Source organism: Lissotriton helveticus, chromosome 3_1 (assembly GCF_964261635.1).
Source record: "Lissotriton helveticus chromosome 3_1, aLisHel1.1, whole genome shotgun sequence".
Classification (NCBI taxonomy): Eukaryota; Metazoa; Chordata; class Amphibia; order Caudata; family Salamandridae; genus Lissotriton; species Lissotriton helveticus.
In genome coordinates, this window is record NC_136061.1 from 912,017,927 (window position 1) to 912,045,746 (window position 27,820).

The following is a 27,820-nucleotide window of genomic DNA, read 5'->3' on the forward strand; positions in this document are numbered from 1 at the left end:
CGCCCAGTATCAAAGACGTCATGGGATAAAGAACTTGACCAGGACATCACAGATGACTATTGGCAAAATCTTAGGGAGCAAGCCAAGCGAGTGTCGAGAAATCCGAGATTTCATTACATGCAATTTAATTACCTCCACAAAACATATATTACCCCGAAAGGTGTGCACAGCATGCACAGGGAGAGCGGGGGGGGGGGAAACCTCTTCGGCCTGCCCAAGGTGTAAATAGTCACAGGAAAGATTTTATCATATGATGTGAGCATGCCCAGTGCTAAGCTCGACATGGGAAATGGTGACTGATAGTATCAGACGTAGTTGGATTGGTAATACCAAACAGACCTCGACTGTCTGCTTGGATTGATGCCATGACCGTCCAAAGGTAAATACGTTCATAGACTTGCTGACCTAGCCATGTTGTTATTGAAGAGACGTATATTGATGGCATTAAAGGCTAGCCAGCCCCCAGCGGTGCAGGACTAGCTGCGGTACCTCAATCAGGATAGATGCGGACACCATGACTCGGAACCAGCAAAGGTGAGGGAGGGATCCAAATTGAGCAATATGGGATGAATATCTTGATAAATCGCAAGCAAAAAGCCTCCATGAGTGGGAGGCGAATAATGAGCGGGTAGCTGTGGAGGACCACATAAAGGTGATAAGACATAAGCAATATGTCGGCTTGCCTGCCCAGAGAACATAAAACCTTTAGGACTGCACTTAAAATAACACTCTCTCTCTCTCCCTCTCTCTCCAAAGGCCCGTATCGCGCACGTGCCTACCCTGCGGACCACATACTAACTGGGAGCACTACAGGTGACACTTCCTCACACGCAATCTACTTACAGACATTGAACATATGTTGAACATCAGGGATTGGCGAGTCAGTCATTGTAAATATCATTTTTATGGGATGTAACAGGAAAAGGTTTTGTTTTTTGATGTACACACAGCAGAGTGATAATGGCACTAATCCACTGCACTGTAATCCGTTAGTGTTGATAAATAATTAAAGAAATAAAAAATATAAAAAAGGAGACACCAATGATCTTCAGGTTATCATTCTCAACCCTATTGGCAATCCAAAAGGATAAACCATGGCCTGCAACAGTTGACTGCGATGTTTTTAGCAATGTTACCCAATTCATGTAGTTTGAAAAACTACCCTTAGCAGATTTTACCCATAACACCACTCATTCTGCGATCAATGTCTCATCCATCTAAAATGGTAGGATTTCACCTTCGTATGGGACCGTCCTCTTAGTTCATCAATCCTCTGGCTCCTGTTGCTACTGACTTTTTCAAGCATCTGTAGGAACAAAAAAGCTATGGCCAAGAACATTAGAGATTAAACGATCCATAGACTACTGATGATTCACACACTTGCCTGCACCGACCTTGCAACCTGGAGATAAGATATGGGTTAGCCTCAGGACTCCTACCCACTGAACATCTTGTCAGCTACAACCATGTTTCTTGGAACATTTTACTATTAACAAACTCACTAATCCAGTGGCATTTAGATAACTAAATCATAGAACATCCATCCAACTTTCAAAAATGAAATCCAAGCGTTACATCCATTTCATTATTTATTATCACCCCTCATGTCAATCAAACAGAGCTTGACATCTTAGTCATCTGCGCTTCTTGTTTTTGGTTCACTGGAAAAATACCCACACTCCAGGCATCCCACAACTGAGGCGGATGTCTCTGCCCTGTACATCGCTTCTTTCATACCTCTCTCAGAAAACCTGGTGCCTCGAAGAGGGATTAAACTGTTGAGTCTGCACAGGGGTGCAAGGGGACGCAGAATGTCCCCATCTGTCTTACCTGTACGGCTAATCCAGGGCTTGGCTGTAGAGGGTGGGGAATGTTGTTGGAGTCTTCAGGCTGAATTCGAGGCCCAGAAGGCCCCCCTTCTCTGGGTGGGTGGCTGTGCTTCTCTGTATATGGCTTGTACCATATATGGGCTTGTTTAAAGAAAGCTCTGAGGGTGACAGGCCTCCTCTTTTGAGGTTCTCTGGTATCTACAGTGTAAGGAGGTCTTCTGTCACATCCTCAGCCACATTTTTTTTTTAATAATATAAAGGGAAGTCTAGTAGACAAAACAAAGATGGCCATCTTCATTGTGTTTATCTAGCAAGTTTACCAATTCAAGAACGCACCTTCCATTTCCCATACTGCCCCTAAACAGGGAAGAGTGAGATTGTACACTGTCAAAACACAGTTGGAGAGTTTATTCAATGGAATCATTGCCCTGGTTTACCATTTTGTCCCTCGCATCTTTTGGACCTTTGTATTGGTTCTTGGATTTGACTTCCCCTTCAGCCCTGTTTATAACTGTGCTGCCAAGGCTAAAAGTCCTTTGAGCTTCTTCTCATCTAAATTTCTCCTTGAATTTGTTTTCTGTCATCAGGCTTTCTCCTCTAGTCCTGTGGCTATTCACTGCACCTATCTGTTTGAGTTTTCTTAGGAAAAAGAAACTGCAGCAATCAGAAAGCATTACCTTGATCTTGGAGAATTCAAATCAGGGGCTGTGAAGTCCACAAGATTATCCACACTTAAACGAAAAGGCCACAAAAGGAATTGCCAGACAGGCGCTATAATCAATCTGTCAGTGGAAGAAGCAAGGGATAGATGGAGGATCAGCAACAGTTTGGGAGACCAGAGGAAAAGACTGAGGGCGTTAATAAGATCAGCAGGTTGAGTTGAGGAATCAGGGCTGGGCTAGATGTGAAGACGAGGAAAACAGGAAAGAGAGAGGCAGGATCACCAATAGTGTGCTAAAAGGTTAATGCTATAGGAACATGCAAAAGGAAACATAGTTTCCTGACATCAAGAGTGGAAGGAAAAACCCATCCAATAGGGAGCCTGGAAAAACCAAAATGTTCCAGGGGAGATACAAGAATAAGAAAAACACATAGAATGCCAAGGTGGAAACTAAACTGGACAAAATAAAGAGGAATCCAATCATGAGCAAAGGAAAGACCCAAAGCACACTCTTAACTGAATGTTAAATTACTGTCTGAAATTAATCTACGACAGCTAAATTACAGACTATTTAGCAAGGCAACAAAAAAGGTTAGGTCAGAAGAAGATTTCCAACCAAAATCAGGGCAATAATGCACAACATGTGAATCTAGATTAAATTCATGTTCTCGAAAACAATCAATAAAATCAGTCTATCCAATGCTTTATCTGTTCTCCAAATTAACTGTCAAATGGCCAGGTTACTGAATACATACAGTCACAGGAATGCATTTTACCATTATAATGGATACTGCAACCCTACTATCCAAGTTTTGTCTTGTGGGAAACACCTGGGGGATTTAATTCCTCTAGGTAATACCAAAAAGGTCAACCAATAGTATTGGTAATCAAGCACTATTAAATGTCTGATGCATTAATTATAGGGTTCATACATTTCTGCCGTTGCAGCAAGCAGCAGACTAAGTACTGATAATGCTGCCATGAAGGGCACTTAAAAAACAAGGACATATTTGAATTAACTGTCAGAATGTCAAAAGCTCATTAGTCAGCACTGCCGACTGCGACACACTAAAAACATGGTAGCAATTCTTACTGGGAAAAATACTTTTTTCCTGCAGACCATTAGCAGCTAAACGTTCTACCCTGTCAAAGAGAGCAATGTAATGGAGCAAAAACAGCTACTAGCTGAAAAGGAATCTTACATTAACCATCTGCTGGAGTGATGCTCATCTATTATCCTAATCAATACTATAAAAACTCAAAGTTTAACCAACACGGGCAGGGTATCTGTAACAAACTTTAGTGTCATATAATAAAGAGGATCTCAAGTGATTAACATTTGGTGTCTTCTTTGAGTAAATACTTCCACACAAAAATCAAAAAGGCATTAGATCCTTCCGCTACACAGTCAAATCTTCAGTTTCACTTGCAAATAAACATCAACTTTAGCAAATGTGTTTATTAATGCCCGCGTTATACATACTTCAGTGAAAAAAATATAATAAAGCATTTTTGGTTGATAAACCTTGTATGTGCTAAGCCACAACACCATCGACAATCATCTGCAGAGAACTCTCAAAGGCAGTCACACCGTTAGGTATATAGATTTTTTTTTATATACAAACATATCATACAGTGGCACTTATGTACTCAAGTGGTCTAGCAGATTTCAGACAGACAAATGTCATCCGAAAAAGATGCTTCACTTGAAACAGTTGCTGAGGGAATTGAGCTTCTCAACACTCACACAGCTAGTTTAAATTTGAGTATGTAAAAACTGCCAAAACGAGTGTGTAGGGCTTGGACTACTAACTGTGCTTAAAAGGTGCGAAGAATGGGACGGTTGATGGCAAAGCAACCTTAGAAGGCTGTTTAATGTGAAGTCCGGACCAATTTAAAAACGGGAACGGGGGAAATTAGAGAGCATGAAGTGTGGCGACAAATACATCAGAACTAAACATTACTAGGTTTTGAAACATTGCAAAGGAAAATGAGGCACAGCACTTCATTCTTCAACAACTGTTTGTAAATACTGGAAACCACTGTAAATAAAACAGCAAAATTCACTTCAATTTTAGGGCATCTTCTGCATAAGCATTTCCAGATAGAGTAGTTCAAGTAAATATTCATATCTTAAAAGGCCAGTATTACTTAACTACATTTTTGGTCATCCATCCAAGCAAGGCAGCTGGAATTAAGTCTTGCAAATGATTGTTCCATAAAGATAAGAGTCAATAAAGAAATATGCTCCTTGCTGTCTTTCTAACAAATCGCTAATCCAGTTGCCACAACTAGGTCTCCAACCTTTTTTCCAAAGCACAAAACTCTTCTGATTCACACCCTTGGTGCCTTTACTTGGTCAGATAACAAGGAACAGACTTGAACTAACATCTAGCCCACGGCACAATTCAGTCCCAAACCACACATGTGTAGTCATTGGCCACAGAAGTGTGCAGTTCTTCCAGTTGTAGTTGAGTTACAGCACACTCTGTCAATATGGCTCACACCACTCGAGAGGTTTAAATTGAGACTTCTTGGAATGTTGCGTTCTACTGAAATTGTAAACAGTCGGGGCAATGTGTCTGAGGTTCCAAAAATACACATTTCCTTTAAAGGCGATGGGTTAAAACGCAAGCACTACATCCACATGAATCAATCCAAGCGATTTGGAATTGTTGAAAGGTGCTCATAAGCATGGTTTATAATCTTCACAGGAACTCTAGTGCAGTTTTTAATCCCAATTCAAATGACTCGTAAAAACAGGTAATAAGAGAAAGTCTGAGTGAAATTCGTACTCTTCTCTTACGATTTTCAGACCGCTTGAGCTGTATGACCAAGGATGCAGAAAGACGTTGAACGTGTAGTGAGTTTTCCACTAGAGCCAGCACCAGAACAGCAGCTATTCCATTTCGGACCTTGTACACACCATGTCTCTGCCTTTGGATTTAAGTTGGCAATGGGACTGTTTAAACTTAAACTGCATTGGCAGGTGTACCATTCTGAGTCACTGCATTCAGGTTTGTGGTACTTGCTTGATGACTGAAGGTTCTATGGGAGGCAACACCCACTTCAAATACCTCATGAATAGCTTTGCGGAAACAGTGAAAATTGTAGTCTATCAAACCTATGCAAAGATAAAAAAAAAATAAGTTATGAGAATTTAAACTTGAAAATGCATTACCACACAAAGAGAATGATACATTTTGAAAGCTATTAATATTCTCAGTATAAATATGCCACTATGTATTTTACAGTTCTATTTAATTTTCACAATTCTGTTTAAACAGTTTGGGCAGTGATTTGATATGTACGTCATGGGCACTCAAATGCTCCAAGGTGACCAAAAGATAACAAGGTAATTAACTGAATAGGTCTCAACAGCTTGGATCCTGGGAACAATAACTGCTGCAAGCATGTAGCTCAGTGGTTCTTAACCTGTGTTCCGAAGACACCTGGAAATCCACAAAACCTATGCAGGGAATCTGCGACTGCTTAGAAAATAAAATATTAACAGATTAATAAGCTGTATACAAAAAGGGAAGCAAAATGCACAACAGAATATTTTAAAAAATTCTGCAAATGTGAAGGAATTTGAAACTGAAGTCTAAAAAAGAGAACTACTCAGGCGATCCATTAAATAATAACCCAATATACTAACGTTGGTGGCGCCATGTCATACGGCTTCTACTTTCTCAGTAAGAAATGTGTGTTTGCTGGACAACATAAACATTGGGATGGTGACAGACTGATTCTATGCATCCTCTCAGGAAATGTTTGTCTATAGTCCTGCTAGCTCACAGTACCACCATAAGTACACATAAACCTCAGAACATGGCAGCCCTGACTCCCCAAGGAATCGTGGTAAAAGATCTAGAACCTTTTCGCTCAGTCACTCATGCATACCCAGAGATATACACAAGAAATACAAAAAGAGGCATTTCAATATTTATTGAACCATTGTGATTCTTGTGTAATATATATGTGCTGCAATGATTTATAGACAGAAGCAGATGAAAGTGAATAACAAAATGAGAATAGTGAAAAGGATAAACAATTCCATCATTGTGCTACAGCAGTAATTGTGTATGCTGGCATACAACTATGGTGTGTACTGTACTCCTACTATGCTGTCCCTAACCTGGGTACCTAGGGCAGATCTGCCAAAATCCCCTACTGGATAATTTAACTTCCCATTACCTGTAGCCAATGTGTTCAGGACCTCGTTTTGGTCACAAGTTAGACATTCCTCCTCGCAGAGGGAAAACAAGAATCAGCTGCTCTTGCGGTGAAAGCAAAGTGCTCCTCTGATTTAAACACAGAAATGCATGTGAATAAATAAGAACAGCATCCATGCTTCCGTGCGGAGGTCATTGTATCCTCTTGTGATAGTTGAGTCACCTTATCGACGAACAACAAATAACAATTTTTACACGTTGTGCGTTTAGGCCCTGAACTTAATATTCAAGGTATAGTGATAGTGTGCCTACAAAGTGTAAATGTAAGTAATGTTGTTTTCGAGAAACCAATCCTGCACTGTCACGCAAGCAAATATGTGACAAAAGTCATTGCGTAGAAATGAGGACAACTTAAGTAAAGTATGCATGTAAAATGGCAGTGTTTCTTTTTTGGCTTAACACAGCCATGTCACTGGAGGAGAGGGCGAAGTGGTCGGACTGGCTGTTGGCCTTTGGCTGCTGGGCATCTTTGCTTTCGGACTGAGCTGGAGACTGTGGGGAGAAGACCCTGCCCTGGGTACTGATGGAGGTCCTGGACCTGTGAGAGTTGGTCCCACGCCTGCCTCAAGACAAAACCAACAAATTCTTCCTTCACAATATTCACAGGGTGAACCCCCACAGCAACGCACCCAGCTGAGGGTTAGAGAGATACTCCCAAGGACCTCACCCAGGCTCATCACTAAAGGCCTTCTCCTACAACTCTTTCAAGAGATATAGGATGACATTAAGGGGGTCAATATGGACCTACAACAAGGCTGGTGCGCCCTTAAGTGGGACCACAATGAGCATGTGGAACAAACTGAACAGTTTATGGACAAACAAACTTAAGCGTGCACTGCATCAAAGTATCTGATCAGCAAATGAGCTTAACCCCTTGGCCGCGGCGGTAATTCTGCCGCGGCGCTAGGGGGGAGGGGGGGCCGCGCGGTGCCACCATGCTCGTGACGGAACCACTCTGTCACGAGCGACGGTGGCGCTGTGCTTGTGACGGAATGGTTCCGTCACGGGCCCGCCCGCTCAATAGAACACGCCACGCAGGCGCGAAATCACTGTAGCGCAGGCGCGGCGGCCGGGCCGTGACGGAACCATTCCGTCACCAGCACAGCACCACCGTGGCTCGTGACGGAATGGTTCCGTCACGAGCATGCAAGGGGTTAAAGGAGAAATGAGAAGATCTTGGGAATAGGTATGGTTGCAACAATATTCGCTTTCAGGTAGTCCCAACTAGTGTCTCAGAGGCCCATTTCCCACGTACCTCACTCCACTTCCACACCATCTGGAAAGAAGCAATGGCAACCCCATCTATTTGGAAAGGATGAATAGAGTGGTGCCTCTGCGCAGAGTAAGGAAATACACACAGGATGTTCTAACCCACATTTACTGCTTCACCGAAAAAGAAGAGAATATGCTCAAAGATTTTTGAGATTCAATCTTATCCAATAGTGCACAGCTTGTCCTTTTTTAGGGTCTATCGGCTACCACCATTGCAAAACTGCGTAACTTTAATCCTGTTACGGACTTCCTGATGTCTTGTGATAAAAACTATAGGTGGGCACATCCTTTCAGCATTTTCTATACTTGGGAGAGCTGCACCCACGTCACAGCCTCCCTCCAGGAAGTTAACAGATCCCGAATTTGTCAGTTGGCAGTCTAGTGGTTCTGGCTGGCAGAGACATTTCTGGCATGAGGGAAGGCGTCAGCCAAGTTCCAGCTTCTGGAACACATCAAACAGAAGACCATTGATGAAGCAAAGAGGGAACAACAATCAGATGAATGTGGTGGCCCCGGTTCAGCAAGAGGCACCATGGACCTCTCTTGTGGGGATCCCTACTGCTACTTAGGGCTTCCCCCTTTGTGTGGGCTGGGCCAGGCAGGGGTGGGGTGGGGTTACTTCATAGTATCATCAGTGCCACTAACCCCTCCATTCTCATTTTCTTTGCCGGGAGGTGGAAGCCTCCATGCTCATGGTATGTTTTCTCACTTTGATGGCTCTATCGGGATTGTTTACACCAACTGTTGGGCGATTAATAATGTTGTTTCACATTTCTGCAAGTTTGACGGGGTGTGGGTTTGCACACAGACTTCCACTCACTCCAAAAAGTACGTATTGGGGCGTGGTCGACATTTGCCCTCTCTCCCTTACAGTTACTGCAACCTGACTACTACATAAACTCAATTGAAAGCGGTCACCTGTCAAGTCAGAGGGGGTCCAAAAAAAAAACTAAAATCCTGGGCAAATAGGTAAAATTAACTGTATTTGAGCACATATAATATTTACTTTCTTTGGGAAACTCATCTCTTAGGGACAGACACAGAGGCTGTGATCTCAAGCATTCCAATGGTAATGCCACATCTTTTCTCATTCTAAGAAGACAGACACAGCAGTCCTACCTGCCAGGTCAGTGCACTTTATTGAACAGATTTGTTTGGCTTCAATCTATGCCCAAAAGCCTGGGAAGAAAGTTTTTTTGAGGGACACACTCCAGATAATTGTTGCTTTTGGTAAAGGTCCTCAGCGTCCTTCTGCATGCCTCCCAGGAAAGATCACACCAGTGCCATGCAGGACCTTGAGGCTATCCTCAGAGGGGTGGGCTTAGCTTACGACCTGGAGTTGCTCAATGCTTGGCATACATGCCACCCACTCACTATAGATAACTGCCACTACTCATCCGCAAACTGCACTTATGCTCGGATCAGCCTTCTTTTGTAGGACAAGAGGCTCGAGCACATCATAGCAGAGGCAGACCAACTCCCCCAAACTGCCACTTACCATACCAGTGGCTCGCTGACCCTTTATTGGGAGAGGGTTGGAGGAAACAACAACAGGAGACATGGCGCCGTATCGATTCCCTTCTTTGAGACCTGCTGGTAGTGTCCAAAATATACCAGAAGCTGATAGAAAACCCGACTCTCAATGACACAGAGAACGTAGACAAATGTGCAGTTTGGATTGCCCTCAAAGCAGTTAAAAGAAGGAACTTTGTCCAGGAAGCAGCTAGACTTAAGCACATACGTGACCTCACCAGTTCCCAGTTTACTTCAGAATTGGTGGCCCTTGAACAACAACATAAACGTTCACCTTCCAAAAATTTCTGGTGGAAGGTCTTGGCAGTACGGGGTCAGTTACACACACTGGAGTTAGACAGAGCCAATTATATCTTCACTAGATTTTGGGCGTGCTTCCATGAGGGGGCCAACAAACTTAATGTTATGTTTTCTCACAAACTGAAGGACACCAACACTGCAGGTTTACTGTTGAAATCCCAAATTCTCACACCATGCACATTACCAGAGAGGGGGGGGATCTCCAAGCTTTCCAAGCTTTCCATTCCTTCTATTAGTCCTTGTATGCAGCCTACTTAATATTTTCCAACCGCCGCACCTGAGATCAGTCACCCAACCTTGATTCTCTGTGGACTTTGCTGAGGAACTCGATGAACCCATCTCTTCTGCTGATGTTTTGGCAGCCATCAATCCTTCTAAAGCACAGAGCTCCAACAGGTTTATCCCCAGTCTTCTATAAACGTTTTGTTACTCAACTCCATCCTATTCTAATCAATAACTTCATGACAAAGAGAAGAGACACTCCAGGCATTACTGAAATATCTATTACATTGATTCCCGAAACCAGCATGGACCTAACCCATTTAAAAAAGGAGGAGGTCTGGAGCCCACTGCCCCACCTCCCATAACTTAATTTGCCCAAATAGTAAATGCAGTGTATGATAACACTTATTTCAGTAGTAGTCTCATTGTTCACCCTAGTTGGTGCAGCCTGTGCTGTGTAACTCTAGACCAGCGTTTCTGGATTAATTCTTCATCAGTAGAGAGCAAGTCATTATGAAGGTGCGGGGAACGCTGCTCAAAATCTTCTCAGGTCTCTGTACCAACAAGGGTGAAAATTGCCACTCAAGTAAGTGTTAACATGCACTGCATTTACCATGATGCAGTGGGGCGAACGGAGTGCTGGGATGTGAGGTAGTGTGCTCCCACCCTCTTTGTTTGAAAAGGCTCCCTTGAGCTAATGAGGTGACTAGTTCTGGCTGATACACCTGTGCCCAGTGAGAGGTACAGAGACCAGAGAAGACTTCAAGCAGTTTGGGATTCTGTTGCTGTCAAACCCAACAGTGTCGGACCTCTTCTCCCTCTCTCTTCACATCAATCGTAGACAACACGTAGTCGCTTCGGGCCAGCTGACATAGGTCTTCCAGATACGGAGAAAGAGGGATTGCTTTCACCTTCAGGACTTCTACGCTGAGGGCCAACTGCAAACCATCGAAGAGATCAAACATGAATACGGCATTCCAGAAGCCAAGCACTTTCATTACCTCGAAAATGGCTACTGGGTCTCACACAGTAGTGTCAAAGCACATGCTATGAGCGCACCTGCACTCTGAGAAATTCCTCTTGCACCTCTCCTTCTTCAAAAACGTGGAGCCTAATTTAGAGTTTGGCAGATGTGATACTCCATCACAACCGTGACAAGATATCCCGTCCATCGTATTACAAGAGCATTATATTTAGAGGCGCTTGTAATAGAGGATGGAACATCAGTCACGTTTGTGAAGCAAGTATCCAATTCAATAACTCTAAACTAGGCCCACGTCTTTAGCATCTAAGGCATACTCAACAAACAGGCAACGGCAGGTAAAATCATCCTTTGATTTACAATGGGAGAATGATCTTACATTAGAAGCCAAACGGTGGCAAGAGGAGTTCCTCTGCACTAAATTTCGCTTGCCATGCCAGTGGCAGGTAAATCCTCTATAATTGTGTTATGCTGACATCTTACGCCAAATCATCAATTACACCTACCCCCATTCTTGCGGATGAGGAGATATAGGCACCCTCATGCTCATGCTGTGGTCATGTCCCAGACTGGGAGACTTTTGGGATGCTATCTTTCTTGCAATCTCCAAGATCCTGGGCTCAAACCTAGACAAGCTCCCCGAATTGGTCCCATTTAGTAGATCCTTTATGGGATATTATCCACTCCATTCCAGTGCAATCTAATAAATAAATATCCCATCTCATCATCGCTGCCAAGTTCATCATTTCTGCTCTTTGGGGGAAACCAACCACCCCTCCATGTGAATTTGGGTTCCACAAGCTCTGGAACCTGTTGGGCAGGAGACAATTGCAAATGACTTGAGGGACACACCTCAGATCTTTTACGAACTATGGGGTCCTGTCATTTCATACTTTAATGCGGGGTTCCAGGATAAGCCATGCCCACAGACACTAGGATGCTTGATCCTGCACTGTTGCCTCGCTTTAGATCCTTTGAAGCACTAGATACGGATGTGTAATATATTGCGGTTTACCATGCCACTGTTCTGGTGTGGGGATGGGATAATGTGGGAGGGAGGTGGGAAAGGGAGGTTATTGTTTGAGGTGGTATGACTGCAGGCCTAGTTGTTTATTATTTGTAAATGCATCTATAAAAACCGTTGAAAAGTAAAAAAACTTAAGTTAGTATCCTCAGATCGATTCATAGGAACAGGGCAAGTGCATCAAACAGAATATAGTAGGGACAATGACTGGCCTCAATTGAATTTAGTAGGGTTTCAAACTTGCCAAAATTTTAAAAAAATGATATTGGTTTGTGAATTAAATCCAATATTTTATCACTTGTATATTTGTTTGATGAAAACTGGATTCATAATCTTTTTGTATTGCTTTGGGTTTTAGTTCAAATGCTTTGGACAGTGTTCCCAGCTTTAAGTAACTACTCAGTAGGTCCCTGGACTCCAATACTGTTTCAATAGGTCCCCCCCTCCCCCCGGGTCACAGTAATGGTTAAATTGGGGTCCACAGAAGTCAAAAGGGTAAGAAGCACTGATGTAGAGTATTCCAGTGGTGGAGCAACACACTGAAAAAATAAAGTACATGGCTCTAGAAAGAGACAGAAGCCTTGATTTCAAAAGTCAGACAACAACCAGAAACTTGCATTTACCCCATTCGTGGCAACTACTAAAGACCTTTGTCACATTTCAATTCACATAAAAGTCCAAGGTATGAATGAGGTCTTCTGGCCTTGATTCATACATGCAAGGATGATTGGAGTGTTGAATTTCACTGCAGCAACCATGTTACAAAAACTGATTTAACCTCTCCCAACAACCCCACGAACAACCTGCTTTAAATTTTTGAACTTCCTTTATATTTACAGTTTTTGCTGATTGTTATGGATAAATACGCAGAGAATATCATCAATTTACCCATTTGTATTCAATTTAAATTTGAAGAAAAAAAAAAGAATAGACATGCCATTTCTCTCCTAGACTCTTTTGGGGAATTACATATCAGTCTATTCTACACAAATCTACATCAACTATAAGCTCAAATTTGTCATTACAAAACCTCTTTTCCTGGCCACTTAACTAAGTAAAAATAGGCCAACCATTTCCATTATTTTCACCAATATACCTTATTGAACAGCCAGCTCATAATCAACTTTCTGAATTGTCTAATTACTCACCCACATGACCGGAATATTGCCCATCCGCTTCTCTCTACAATTAAGCTGCCAGATTCCTCTACTAGTGGAAATATTACAACTGAAAATGTAAATCTTGTAATCTATCCATTTATCCACCAAACTACCCCCCCCACCTAAATTAAGACTCCATCATACTCCTCTTGGTTCTAGCCATAGACCAGTGTATAATATTGACAACACACACCTCACCTACATTCCATATCCCTCAATGGAATAGGGATGTGTTTGCTTCCAACACAAGGACAAAGGGCACCCTTTAAAACTGATATTCAAGCAGTGTGACAAATGAAATCAAAGTGTTGGACTTGGCCCTTCCCCCCCCCCAAAATTTTTCGCCCCCCTAATTTGAGATATCTCACCCTGTGGCAATTTCAAAGGGTGCCGCTAGGATATAAATCACTTCTCAACTCTGGACCCTAGCAGTGTAACCCCATAGACTCACTCTGCCACAGGTTTGGGAGACAGGCAGGCACCACTTTCCATCTGTATACCGCCTGTCCCCTGGTTTTTGAGTTCTAAGGACTGGTCGTCTTTCCTTTGTTTATGCACTAATTATGCACTGTACATAATTGCAATTTAATTGTTCTATTGTATGTTTTTTGTTTATTTTTGGTGTGTGATCATTAGCTTCGTTTGATTCGTTGTTGTATATGCTGTACTTTTGTATATTTGTATATTTGTAGATACTGTATACATGAACCAACTGTTCTGACGATTTCTTGTTTGTGCCCTTGTTTTTGAAACTTTTGGGAATTTCAGTTAAAAAGAAAAATAAATGTGTTTGGAATACAAATCCAGTGGCCACGTGGTATAGATGGACTACGTGCCTGCAGAATTTTCTTGTTAATTGTCCTGTCCAGCCAACTCCCTGTTTTCCGTGTTGTTGTGATCCGGGCTGGGTAGATGTAGGATCCAAAACCTTCTCTGTTTCTCAACAAGGGTAATTGGACACCTTTGTTATAAACAACATATTTGCACAACACTCTTCCTGTTACCACACCAACCATTTAAAGATAGTTACCATCACTCTCCTGTATCATTTTGATGGAACACGGGAACTAAACACTACAAATATCAACACACGCCATTTCTTGATCAGACAATACCACCAGATTCTCTCATGACAGAACCAAAAACCTTAAGTATTAGAGAGGAGGAAATTGAAGAACTTTTGAAACGTCAGTCAAAGTTAAATCCTGGCAACACACTAGCGAACCAAAGTCAACAATCGGACTTGGAGGAGATCACCCGGTTAAAAAAGAAGCAAATACGTACAGCTCTAAACGGAGAAGTTCTGCTTGAACATCTCAGGGGAGGAACAATACCAGACGGGCTACAGGTCAAAAATGTACCCGTGATTTTTACAGATCAACCAGAATATTTAGATGGAATTAGCCATATAGGAAGAAAATGTTCAAGGGACTGGATGTTCCACTCACTCAAGACAGCAGATAGTCTACGTCAAGTGGAGCTGGATCTGATAAAAGAATTGGAAGTGGATTTTCTAAACAACACGGCGATACAGAATGCACAAGCACTCTTAATAAGATTGGAAAAAGAGAACGAGACTTTTAAGAAAACACTGACGATATAAAAAGATGAACACTTCAGAAGAATATTAACAACTTCACAGAAAAGAAGACCTATCCTTATCTCGACAAGGACTACTATAAACAGCCAGCCAATATTGGTATGCTCCGCACCTATGGTGGTAGGACCATAAGACAATATACAACTTTCCCTCCCTGATGCTTCTTCCTACTCTGACAACTCTAGTGATTCAGAACCGACAACCAGCAACAGCGGTAATCAACCCAGACAATTTTATGAGCCAGGGCCTTTTTTAGAGAGAGGTCGGGGAAGACCAACAGGAAGAACAAGAACAAGACAATGGTCCACCTCCGCCTCAACAATATTAAGGAGAAATCACCACCAGGAGGAGAGTCTACCGTTGGTAGATAATTTGACAAATTATGAATTGGATTTTTCAGACTATGTCCTTTCACAAGAGGAAATGAAAGTCCTGCAAAAAGGTCTATCCTTTATACTGACCACAAAACCTGATATCGGTCAAACAAATATTGAAATGTTACAACTTTTCAGAAAAATGCGGCTAAAGGTGTTTTTCGCTGACAAAATGGAAACAGCATCCAAAAACTATTCTGGTCTCAAAAATCCTTCCGACTTTTTTCCCAGCCACTGACCTAATGCCAATCGAACAGTTGACCTTTGAGAAGAATGTAATGACAGATCTCAATACATTGGAAAACCAAAAAATCTACACACAATGGAACTTGACTAAAGAAGAAAATGGAGCATTACAATAGCTTATGAAAAATTATGAAATCATAATAAAGCTTGCGGACAAAGGCGGTGCTATTGTTATTCTACAGCAAGATCAATATGAATCAGAAGTGGCACGCCAACTGTCTAACCAGGAGCATTACAGAAGATCGGATGAAGATTTCACTAAATTGATTAAAGAAAATGTAGTTCATTTAACATCTATCGGAATCACAGAAGGCTGGTTATCAAAGAAGGAAGCAGAATATAAGATCAATGACAACCCCAGGACTCCGCTCCTGTATACACTTCCTAAAATCCACAAAGATACACAAAATCCTCCGGGAAGACCAATTATCTCAGGAGTGAATTCCATCCTGGAAAGACCAGCCAAATATGTAGACACGTTCTTAAAACCACTAGTAGGGGCAACAACTAGCTATATAAAGGATACCATGCAGGCAATAACACTACTGCAGGGTCAGTGTTTTAACAAAGATGAAGAATATTTGGTAACATTAGACATCACAAGTCTTTATACAAATATCCCCCAAGAGACTGGTCTGGAAGCAAAGGAAGTGTTCCTAGACAAAAGGGAGAGACCGCATAATGTACCAACTTCGTTTTTACTTCAGCTGGCAGGCATCTGCCTGAAATACAATTTCTTCAAATTCAATGAATCTCAGTTCCTACAAATCAAGGGAGTAGCCATGGGCTGTCCTTTCGCCCCCGAAATGGCAATATTTTTCATGGCCCTCTTCGAAGACAAATGGATTCACAGTCACAACCCATAGGACGGCCACATAAAAATGTGGTACCGCTATATTGACGACATTTTTATGTTGTGGAGAGGGACACACAAACAATTATTGGAGTTTCAAATGTGACTCAATAATAGGAACAAAGATATTCAATTCACAATTAATGTCAACAATGTGGAGATGAATTTCTTAGATCTGTTATCAAACACGAAAATGGCATTCTGTACACAACCTTGTATTCTAAAAAAACTGATAAGAACACACTACTCCATTTTTCGAGCTTCCACCAGAGAAACCTGCGTGAAAATTTGCCATTCAGCCAATTTTTGAGGACAAGAAGAAATTTTACTCTGAAAGAAGACTATTTTTCCAATGCCAAAATGCTTTTGGAGAAACTAGCAGAGCGTCAGTAGCCGAGAAAATTGCTCAAACGAGCGATGAAGAGAGCATGGTACACCCCCAGAGAGTCCCTGCTTATACCAAAGAAGAAGAAAGATTGTCTACCATTGGTATGTGTGACCACGTTCTCGGGCAGCACCAATGAGGTCAAGAAAATCGTAAGAAAAAATTGAAACACAGTAAAAGCATTGGAACCACTAGCCGCTGTCCCTATCTTTGCACTTAAGAAAAACAGGAGCATAAGGGACAGACTGGTAAGAGCCAATACAATGAAGAAAAAGGGTAGGCAACAAATTTGAATTTGAAACCTGCTTTCATTGCCACAAAGGACACAAACGATGTGGGAATTGTTCATCATGCGCAAGCACAATAGAAGGGTCCCCATTCATCTATGGGAAGTTTGTCAAACATGAGGAGTTTACAAATTGTAATACTCACAATGTTATAAATGGCATTGTCTGTTCTTGCCCCAAACCATACATCGGCAAGACTACCCAGGCCATCAAAAAACACATAACGCAACATCGATCCAGGATAAGATGTAGAATTATAAGTGCACCACTTGTCCACACTTCATTGAATACCATCATGGCCCAGAAGACTTTAAATAGACCGTATTGAAGCATGTGACGGGCCATATTATCGATGCCCTTCTTTCAAAATTTGAGGCAAAAACCATCATGTATCTCAATACCTTCGAAAATGGGCTGAATGAGATGAGCGAAATCAGACATGTAATATGAAAGTCGGTAGCATCTATGTTGGCCCCTTTTGCTGAAGTAGGCCAAAAAAGCCAGCATGGATTTCGGAAATTGTGTCACCAATGACTGTATTGTTTAGCACAATTAAAGAAACTTGGAAAACCAGGATACAACCTTTGACGTATCCCCTCAATGTATTCCACTCTTCAATTCTTAACACCACCACTGAGGGAAACAACCCTCTAACTGCTCATAAATTTCCCTTTAAAATTCAACTAATTGCACAAACAGAAATTACATGAATTTTTATGGATCATGAGACTGAGGCAAGAGGAGAAAAAGAACCATAGGAGGACAGCAGGATCGTACCCGTGTCAACACTCGGCAATCTATGAAAGCCTGACTAAAAATGGCCGCAAGCAAGACATAGTCAGGCAAGACAACAAACAGGTCCCGGAAACGGAAGTGATGTGACGCACCTTTGATAAAAACAACGAAAAAGGACTATGAAGCCGAAGAAGCCATTGAACCGACTAGTAGGAGGGACGCAAAAGTGAATCAAAAAGCTCTGCTTGCACTGAGGTTTCCCTGCTGCGTCTCCCGCCACCTCCTGAAGTTTTAGGAAGGCTGGCTTCGCTCCGAAGGTGAACTCGTGCAGCGGTGACACGCGAAGCTAAAAGGTATTACAATGGATGACAAACCATGAATATAATGCATGTAGCACCGTCCCTCACCTTTGAAATCTACGCACGGCCAAATCACAGCGTTATGGGTACAGGTTACACAGACCATGCACAAAATGCACAGAATATAACTTCGGCCTGGCTTCCACTTACTTACCCGACAGCTTGCCACCATGGGCACCAGTCACCATAGGGGGACCACCGGTATTGCCATATCCAAAGTCGGGTAGCACTCAGTCCCCCGCATGTTTGAACAGCAGACAGTTTAAAGGGAAACTCGCCCTAATTAAAACTTCATGATGTATAGCAACCATTGTTCAGTCAACAACCGGCCTTGATGCTCTTCTTTTCCCAGCTCACGCCACAGTCAAGAAACACAAGGACATTACAACCCGACCCCATTGGTGCCCAAGAAATCGACACGGTACATGTTTGGTTCCCCCTTAGACAAGTTCCCCTCCGAAAAACATTTTTAAAGACATTGATATTCATGTAAGCCTTTCTTTAAATTCATTCAGGTACACAAGTCCTCTTTTGAAAACTCACCACCCTTGACGAAGACCTTCGCAAAAAGAAGTGCCGTCCAGAAGGACGAAACGCGTTGGCCCGACCTGAGAGAGGTTCCACGTTGAACCGAGCCCAAATTAGGTCCCAAAATTGGACTAAAATAGCCCCTAGAAAAACAAGGGCCACCCTCGAGTTTCGAGTACTATTTCTGACCTCTCCCCTGGCTAGAAAAGCAGAGAAGCCTGAGGACAGAAAAATGCAGTAATCTTCCCTTGCCCCTGTCCATGGTGACAGAAGTTAATAGGACTATTTATTCTACCGGACGTAAAGTTCAGTTTTTTTTACATGTACCTTTGAATCACTTCTTGATGCACTTTTTACTGTATAATGCACCGTATGTTTAATCCTTTTTGCACTGTATATAATTGATGGGCACACTGTTTTTTGTAAACAAATTTTCAGTGTTTATTTGTACATACTGAGAAGAAAAGATAAGAAAGTGTTGGTCTAGTTTGCTCATTGACGGGCGTGATTATTTTTTGCAAATCTAATATGAAAAAATAAGACAAATACAAATGCATATACCCCAAAGATAATCAAAAAATTGTTTGGGAAGAAACACGTTTGTTTGATCTATGGTGTCAGAGGTAATTTGTTCTCTATACACGTATTAGGATTCCAGCCTCTGTCCATTCCTTAACTGAATCATTCCCCTATGTTTCAATTGCAGATTGTAGACTATGCATAGACTGTACAGCAGTGTCTCCCCTAGCGGTGGTCACCGGTATCTGTTGCAGTGATTTGAAACAGTGTTTTAAGAACAGCCTGGCCTACAAAAGCTTGTTGCTTAGCCTGCATGTTAACACAATAGTGTTTGGTGAAGGCGTGTGGTGTAGACCACGTTGCTGCTTTACATAGGTCTTCTAAGGGAATGTTCCCTAAGAATACCATGGAAGACCCTAGTTTGCGTGTTGAATGCGCTCTAATGGGAATTGTTAATGTGCATTTAGTCTTTTGGTAGCATATTTGAATGCATTTTACTATCCACCTGGCGATCCCAGCTTTGGAGATGTGGTTACTTACTTACCTGACAGCTTGCCACCATGGGCACCAGTCACCATAGGGCACCACCGGTATTGCCATATCCAAAGTTGGGTAGCACTCCGTCCCCCCGCATGTTTGAACAGCAGACAGTTTAAAGGGAAACTCACCCTAATTAAAACTTCATGATGTATAGCAACCATTGTTCAGTCAACAACCGGCCTTGATGCTCTTCTTTTCCCAGCTCACGCCACAGTCAAGAAACACAAGGACATTACAACCCGACCCCATTGGTGCCCAAGAAATCGACACGGTACGTGCTTTACATAGGTCATCTAAGGGAATGTTCCCTAAGAATACCATGGAAGACCCTAGTTTGCGTGTTGAATGCGCTCTAATGGGAATCGTTAATGTGCATTTAGCCTTTTGGTAGCATATTTGAATGCATTTTACTATCCACCTGGCGATCCCAGCTTTGGAGATGGGGTAACCTTTATGAGGTGGGGAGAAGGCTACAAACAGTTGTTTTGTTTTTCGAAAGGGTTTAGTCCTGTCAATGTAATAAAGTAGTGCTCTTTTGACGTCTAGTGTGTGTAGAGCTCGCTCTTCCACAGAGTCTGGGTTTTGGAAAAACACCGGTAACTCAACTGATTGGTTAAAATGAAAAGCAGAGATAACTTTGGGAAGGAATTTTGGATTTGTTCTGAGAACTACTTTGTTACGATGTATTTGTAAGAATGGTTCTAGTATGGTTAAAGCCTGGATCTCACTTACCCTTCTGAGAGAGGTAATTGCGACAAGTAAAACTACTTTCCATGTGAGGAACTGAAGTTCACATTTATGTAGAGGTTCAAATGGGGGAACGATGAGTCTGGTAAGAACAATGTTTAGATTCTACACCAGAGAGGGTGGAAGTCTGGGAGGAATTATTCTTTTAAGGCCCTCCATAAAGGCTTTAATTGCACGTACTCTAAATAGTGACAAGTGTTGCCTGTTTTGTAAATAAGCAGCAAGCGCTGCTAGATGTAATCGTATGGATGAATATGCTAGATTACATCTTTGCAAGTGTGGTAAGTAGCAAATGATGTCCTGGATGGAAGCGTCCAGCGGATCAATATGATTGTTATTACAATAGATGACAAATCTTTTTCCTTTTTGCAGCATAGCAAGATCTAGCAGTAGGGCGTCTGGCTTCTTTAATGATGTTCATACAGTCCAGTGGAAGGTTAAGATAACCGAACTCTAGGACTTCAGGAGCCAGATCGTTAGATTCAGTTGACCTGGATCGGGGTGCCTTATCTCACCATGGTTCTGTGTTAGCAATGTTGGGGAGAGGCGTAGTTTTTGGTGTGAAACTACTGAGTGCCAGTGGTGTTGTGAACCATGGTTGGCGTGCCCGTGTGGGAGCCACCAGGATCATCTTGAGAGACTATTGTCTGAGCTTGCGTACTACTAGGGGAATCAGTGGGAGTGGCGGAAAGACATACGCAAATCTGCCTGACCAGTTCATCCATATTGCATTACCTTTGGACAACGGGTGTGGAAACCTGGCGCCGAAGGTTGGGCATTTTGCATTTGTGTGTGTGGCGAACAGATCTTTGCCTGGTTGACCCCACATTTGGAAAAATGGTTGAATGAGGATGAAGATCCCATTCGTGTATCTGCACGAGTCAGGAGATCCGCAATCTGATTGTGAACTCCTGGAAGATGTTCTGCCAACAGGTATAGGTTTTGTGGAATGGCCCATCTCCAAATGTTTTGTGCGAGGTGGGACAGCTGCAAAGAATGTGTGCCTTCTTGTTTCTGTATGTAATACATGGCTGTCATGTTGTCGGTCTGGACTAGGACAGTCTTGTGCTGTAGATGTGCTTGGTATGATTTTAATGCTAGAAATATTGCCAGTAATTCTCGGTGATTGATGTGGAGCACTTTTTGTTGAGTGGTCCATTTGCCTTGAATTGTATGGTTTAGGAGATGGGCTCCTCAACTGGTGAGTGATGCGTCTGATGTTGGCACTATCCTGTGGAACTGGCTCGAGGAACAGCCGCCCTTTGGACAGGTTTCCTATGTTCCACTACTGCAGAGAGCGATGCGTGGGGCTGTCCACAAACACCAGATCTGTAAGTTGTCCTTGAGCCTGGTTTCACTGACATGCTAGGCATTCCTGTAAGGGGCACATCTGAAGTCTTGCATAAGGTACGATAAAGATGCAAGAGGCCATCATTCCTATGGGTTGCATGAATTCCCTTGGTGGGATGGAGTGCTGTGGTTGACATGTGGTGATTAAGACTTGCATATTGGCTAACCTGGGTGGATTGGGATATGCTAGGGCTCTGGAGGGGTCTAGTGTGGCCTCTAGACACTGATGTATGTGGGAGGGCTGAAGATTTGACCTGGGGTAGTTTAGGGTGAATCCCAAGTCGTGTAGCAGCTGGATGGTTTGATGAGTGTTATGAACACACTGGTTGAATGACTTGGCTTTTATTAGCCAGTCGTCAAGATAAGGAAAGCCATGGATTTGTTGTCTTCTCAAGTGTGCTGCTCCCACTGCAAGGTACTTTGTGAACACTCTGGGTGCGGTGGTCACCCCGAATGGAAGGACTTTGAACTGATAGTGTTGTCCGTCCACTATGAACTCTAGATACTTCCTGTGAGCAGGGTGTATGGGTATGTGGAAGTAGGCGTCCTTGCGATCTAATGTGGCAAGGAAGTCACCTTGTTGTAGCAGTGGGTGGACATGTTGGAGAGTGATCATATGTAAATGATCTGACTGTATATACAGATTGAGGGGTCTGAGGTCAAGAATTGGCCTTAGGGTCCCTTCCTTTTTGGGGATTAGGAAATACAGCGAGTAAACCCCTGTTCCTCGATGCTGTAAGAGAACTGGTTCTATTGTGTGCTTTTGAAGCAGTGACAGAACCTTGTTTTAACAGCGTGAGGTGTTCTGTGGACATTGGATGCTGTTTGGGTTGTATGGTGGGCGGGGTTGCTGTAAGTTCCAGGCAGTAACCATACTGGATGATTTGTGTTACCCACTTGTCTGTTGTGTTAGAATCCCAGACAGATAGGAACTGTGAGAGTCTCCCCCCGACTGGAGTGGAATGGTCTGGAGGGAGTGGAGGGAAATCACTGTTTATTAGTGGAGGAGGCGCAAGTGTTGTTGTTACCTCAGCCACACCCTTTTTTGTTATTTCCCCTGTATCTGCCTCTAAAATATCCTCCGTTGGGGGATGTTTGCATGGTGTTTTTGTAGGAAGGGGAGGCGGTGTCTGTTCCAATGTTCCTAGATACTCCTCTATAGAAGGAGCGACAAAAGGGCCCACGTGTGGATGGAGACTGTAATGCTCCCATGGATTTAGCAATCTCGGTGTCCTTTTTTATCTTCTCTAGAGTGGCGTCTACATCTGGTCCAAAAAGTTGTTCCCGATTGAATGGCTGGTTGAGGATAGTTGTTTGTACCTCCTGTTTAAAGCCTGAAATGCGTAACAAGGCATGTCGTCTGAGTAGCACACTAGTGTTAATGGACTTAAGAGGCTGTGTCTGCTGCATCAAGGCCACGCTTGATTGATGCATTGGTCATTAATTTGCCCTCTTGAATTAAATCATTTGCCTGGGTCTTATATGATCAGGTAAATGTTGTAATAGGGGTTCTAGTCGGTCATAGTGAGCCCTATTGTACATAGCAAGTAATGCTTGGGTGTTGGCTATGCGCCAGTGATTAGCTGCTTGGGCAGCAACTCTCTTGCCAGAGGCATCTAACAACTTAGATTCCTTATCCGGAGGTGGTGCGTCAGATGTTTGAGAGTTGGCACGTTTTCTAGCGTTAGTTATCACTAGTGAGTCCAAGGGTAGCTGCCCTTTGATGTAGGTGGGATCATCTGGGACAGCTTTATATTTTTTGTCAATCCTGGGATCGAGAATTCTAGCGCTCACTGAGTCTTTGAATATGTCGGGGGCATGTTTAATTATAGCATTGGAAGGATTTGGACAGTATTCTGTGACTGTTCGAAGATGTTTAGAAGGAAGTCCTCGTCAGCAGGGTCTGAATGCATGTGAACACCATGGTAGACAGCAGCTCTATTTACAAGCTGACGAAAGCCAATATTGTCATCTGGGGGAGATTGTTTTGTTGGATATGGCTGGGGATGAGGAAGGTCTGGGGGGGATCTATTGGGTCATCATAATCTTCTCAATTGTCCTGTGGTGTATCCATGTCATCACTAGGTCAGTAAAAGGGTCACTGTTGCCTCCCCACCCCCTAAATTATCATCATCATCATCCTCCTGCGGTGGTGGTGAATGAGTTGGGAGTTTTGGAGGCTGTAGAGGAGAGACAGGCTTAGGAGGAAGAACAGGCTCAGGAAGAAGAACAGGCTCAGGAGGAAGAACTGGAGAAGAGGGTCTTATAGGTGAGGTGGCACAGTCTTTTTTCTTTACAGGCACTGCAGGAGTGCCTGGTGTGTCCGGCTTCTTCGTTTTGTGTGGAACAGTAGTCACACGTCCTGTTTTGGGGTCTATATGGAGTTTTTTCTGCTTGGGATCGACAGGATCCGGTCGAAAAAGGACTTCCTCTTTGGTAACCGCTTTTAGTGCCGACTTCTTCGGGTCCGAGCGGGGTTTAGATTTCTGCTCCGAGGCCTTAGGAGGTGGGTTGGGGTCCTTTGGCTTGGCTATGGAGACTGGAGTCTTTTTCTGTTCCAAAGGTTTTGGCTTCAGATCCGATGGCTTTTCCTACTTATTTTTGGGAGTAGGTTGCTCTCCTGTCTTCGGTGTCGAAGGTGCCTGCGGGACAGTGATATGCGGTTTGCTCGGTCCCGAGCTAACGGAAGGCTTGTCCTTTATCTCCAGAGCCGGGCCAGAGAGCGGGGCTTCTGAAGGTTGTTTTCAGTCACGACTGGGGCCAAGAGGTGAAGTCTTGACAAGGGCCTTCTTTTTTTTTGGGTGGAGTTGGGATAGGGCCGGTTGTACTTATTCGTTGACCAGGAGTGATGGGGTCGTCTGAGTCGGAGTCGTCTGCTTTGGACACAATTTCCAGGTCCTCAGAATCCTCCTCCGGAACATCGGGGCCTTCGTCGAGGATGTCCACTGGTGCTCGCTGCGCCATGATGTGTCGTCGGCCCGGCGATCACAGATGGTTTTCTTGGATCGAAAAGCGGCGCAGGCTTGGCAATTGTTCTTGTCGTGCTCAGGCAAGAAACACAGATTACAGACCTTGTGATGGTCACTGTGTGGGAATTTCGCTCCACACTGGGGGCATTTTTTGAATGGAGTCCTTTCCATGAGCTGCAGGCCTGAACGGCATTGATAGGCCCAGCGACCCACGTCGACGACTGGAATCGAGTAGTTGAGATGCGCGTCAAAGATCATGCGATCGAAAACAAAACCGTTGAGATGGAGATAGTTTGTGTGTCGAAAAGATCTGAAAAAAACAGTACCAAACCTGAGAGCAAAAGTTACGTACGAACCCGATGGCGGAAATAAAACAATCTAAGGATGGAGTCAATGCCCATGCGCACTATCGTCTAAGGGAGGAGTCACCTATCTTGTGACTACAAAAGACTCTTCCAAGACTCTTTCAAGACCACAACAAAGTACAAGCATCAGAGCCCAACACCATATGGCGATTTATGCAGAGTGTACATTCTGCAGCTCATTTGCCTCGAACGAACGTTGTTACTTAGTAAGCCACATTTTATAGAATAGTCTCTTGATATCTCCGTTATTCTGTGGAATAGCATACTGAAATGCAAAGTCTAGTCATTGGATGATGCCTCAAGTGACCAGAGAGGGGTTTGCATTGTCCGTGAACAACTACAGCTCATAGCTACCCCGACAATTGTTGTTGAGTGGATGTCCACACTGACTATCTATCCCAAACTCTCTTACTTTCCATCTCAAAAAATGCCCCAAACAGAAGACATAGTGCACTCATGTGATCAATGAATAAGGATGTGTCTCTCTCAAGAAAGACAAACATGACAACTACTATCATATCAATTACTCCTTCGTAACTCACATTTAGAAAACAAATAGATTTATAAATTATGCACCCAAAGAAGAGAATTACCTGGAACATCCTAAAAAACAGAATTTAACATCATGCTTATAAAAGTAAAAATACTCACAAAAATTGTTAAGGATTCGGTTTTGAAAATGGTTATTAATTAAAATAAAGGTTTCGTGTTAAGAAACAGACTTAAAACCAAGGTTAATCAAGTGTGTAGCTTCATATCAGCCAAGAATACCCCAATTTGAAACTGTTGCTAGTTTCATCCAGAGTGGTACTTGGGGGCAGGGGAGTGGATGAAACGAAGTATGTGCAACAAGTTAACATAAATATGCACAAGGCAGTCTAATTATCAAAATATATTTGCTACCATCAAATTGTATCTGGAGCTCCACCAAAAAGATATGTAAAATAGTTACAAACCAACCTGATTGTACAGCACGAAATAAGAATTTGCTTAGGAAACTTGGAAAACCCTTTTTAAACAGCAAAACGACAGTTACAGCCAATCACAAAAAGGGAAACTAATCAACCATGTTCCTCTCGAAACAAATGCACAGAAAGCAGCTAACACTCTAAGACAATGGTTCTTAACCTGTGCTCCATGGACTCCTGGGGGCCTAGAAAACCTACTCAGGGGGTCGATAACTGCTTTTAATTAAATATTTTAAACAGATTAAGCAAGTGTCTATAAACTATGAAGCAAAATTAAAAAATTTAAAACGTTACATAAGTGTGAAGGTATTTAAAATTAGAGGCTAAATATTTAGTTAGTACCCTCAAACTGATTCATGGGAGCAGTGAAAGTGCATCAAACTGAATATTATATGGAAGATGGATGGCCTTAATTAAATGTATAAAAGCTCCAACCATCCCACTAAAATGTATATTTTTTATTTGTTAATTAAATAAAACATTTGATAATTTGTGCATTTGTTCTATGAAGGCTTGTATCCATATTTTTGTATACTGTTTTACGGTTCAAATCATCAAAATTGCTTAGGTTAGGGTCCCCGGATTCGAATATTGGCTCCGTGGGGGTCCCCAGATTAAAATGATGATGATTAAGTGGGGGTCCACATAAGTCGAAAAGTTATGAACCACTGGTCTAAGAAAGAACTGTTTATGCAGAGAAAAATAGCAGATTATTACCTTTACGCTCAAAGCTTTCTTCCCTAAGAATGCAAACCAAAGCAAGAAATTTTGTCACTTCCTTTAGGTAGAGAACTGTTGTGTTGTTTAGTTTGATAATTGCCATGGATTCCTTGTCATATGCACTTCCGGTTCCATCTTCTTTTAAGCTATTTAAAAAGAATACAAAAAACACATAGCACGACAAAGGATTACATTCAGATTATTTTAAATAGTTAATATTTTCAAAAATGTGACAAAATAGTACACAAGTTAAGTTCACCAGGCATTGCAAAAGTGTATCAAGTGTATGTCAAAGTCAATACTTTCTTTAAGAATCAGCTGCATTCCATAATGTATTTTTAAATTGGGATCTTGCGCCAAATGATTCATATACTATAGTAGCTAAATCTTGTGACGGAAGCCCAACGGGATTAAAGAATAAGTTACTTACCTTCGCCATTGCCTTATCTGGTAGAGACTATCTAGCTGCAGATTCCTTATCCTAGAATGTTACCCAAGCATCGGACTGGACCCGGAAATCTTTGAACAGTCCTCTTACATGCGGTATGTGGCACTGTTCTGCTCCACGTGAGGGTGACGGAATGGTCCGCGCCTTAACTTAAGTCACATGCATAGATAGGGGGCCCAGCACAAGGCCCTGAGTTAATGACAGTTTTTCCACACGAGAAGCACGGAGCCAAACGGAGGTAAAATGACTAGTGTGACTACAACCCCCAGCAGCCCCAGCGCGGCAAGGACGCCGCCGCCCTCACAAACAGGGAGCGCCGGACGGCGCATAAAGGAGAGTGCGCCTTCGAGTTCTGCGGGGGGCACAGGAAACTTTCACCTGCAGCTGCGTGTGGCCGGGCTTGGCTCCGCTGTGCGTTGTTGGCCGGGCTTGGCTCCGCCATTTGTCTTCTTCTTGCGGTGGGTGCTCCCGGCCGGGCTTGGCTCCGCCGGGGGGCGAGTGTGATTGACTACAACCCCCAGCAGCCCCAGCGCGGCAAGGACGCCGCCGCCCTCACAAACAGGGAGCGCCGGACGGCGCATAAAGGAGAGTACGCCTCCTCGTCCCGCG

At 43.0% G+C, this 27,820-nt stretch overlaps 1 protein-coding gene across 3 annotated transcripts in view; it reads right to left on the reverse strand.

Annotated features, from left to right (window-relative positions):
- Positions 1 to 3,934: 3,934 nt before the first annotated feature.
- RRAGC (Ras related GTP binding C) overlaps positions 3,935 to 27,820 on the reverse strand; it is a 112,237-nt gene continuing 88,351 nt past the window's right edge. For all 3 annotated transcript variants that reach the window (XM_078681241.1, XM_078681240.1, XM_078681242.1), the window contains 2 exons: positions 26,761 to 26,909; positions 3,935 to 5,614 (listed from right to left, as the gene is read on the reverse strand). In XM_078681241.1, the coding sequence (XP_078537367.1) occupies positions 5,463 to 5,614; positions 26,761 to 26,909 (301 nt within the window). In that variant the 3' untranslated portion in view covers positions 3,935 to 5,462. The remainder of the gene's footprint in view (positions 5,615 to 26,760; positions 26,910 to 27,820) is intronic.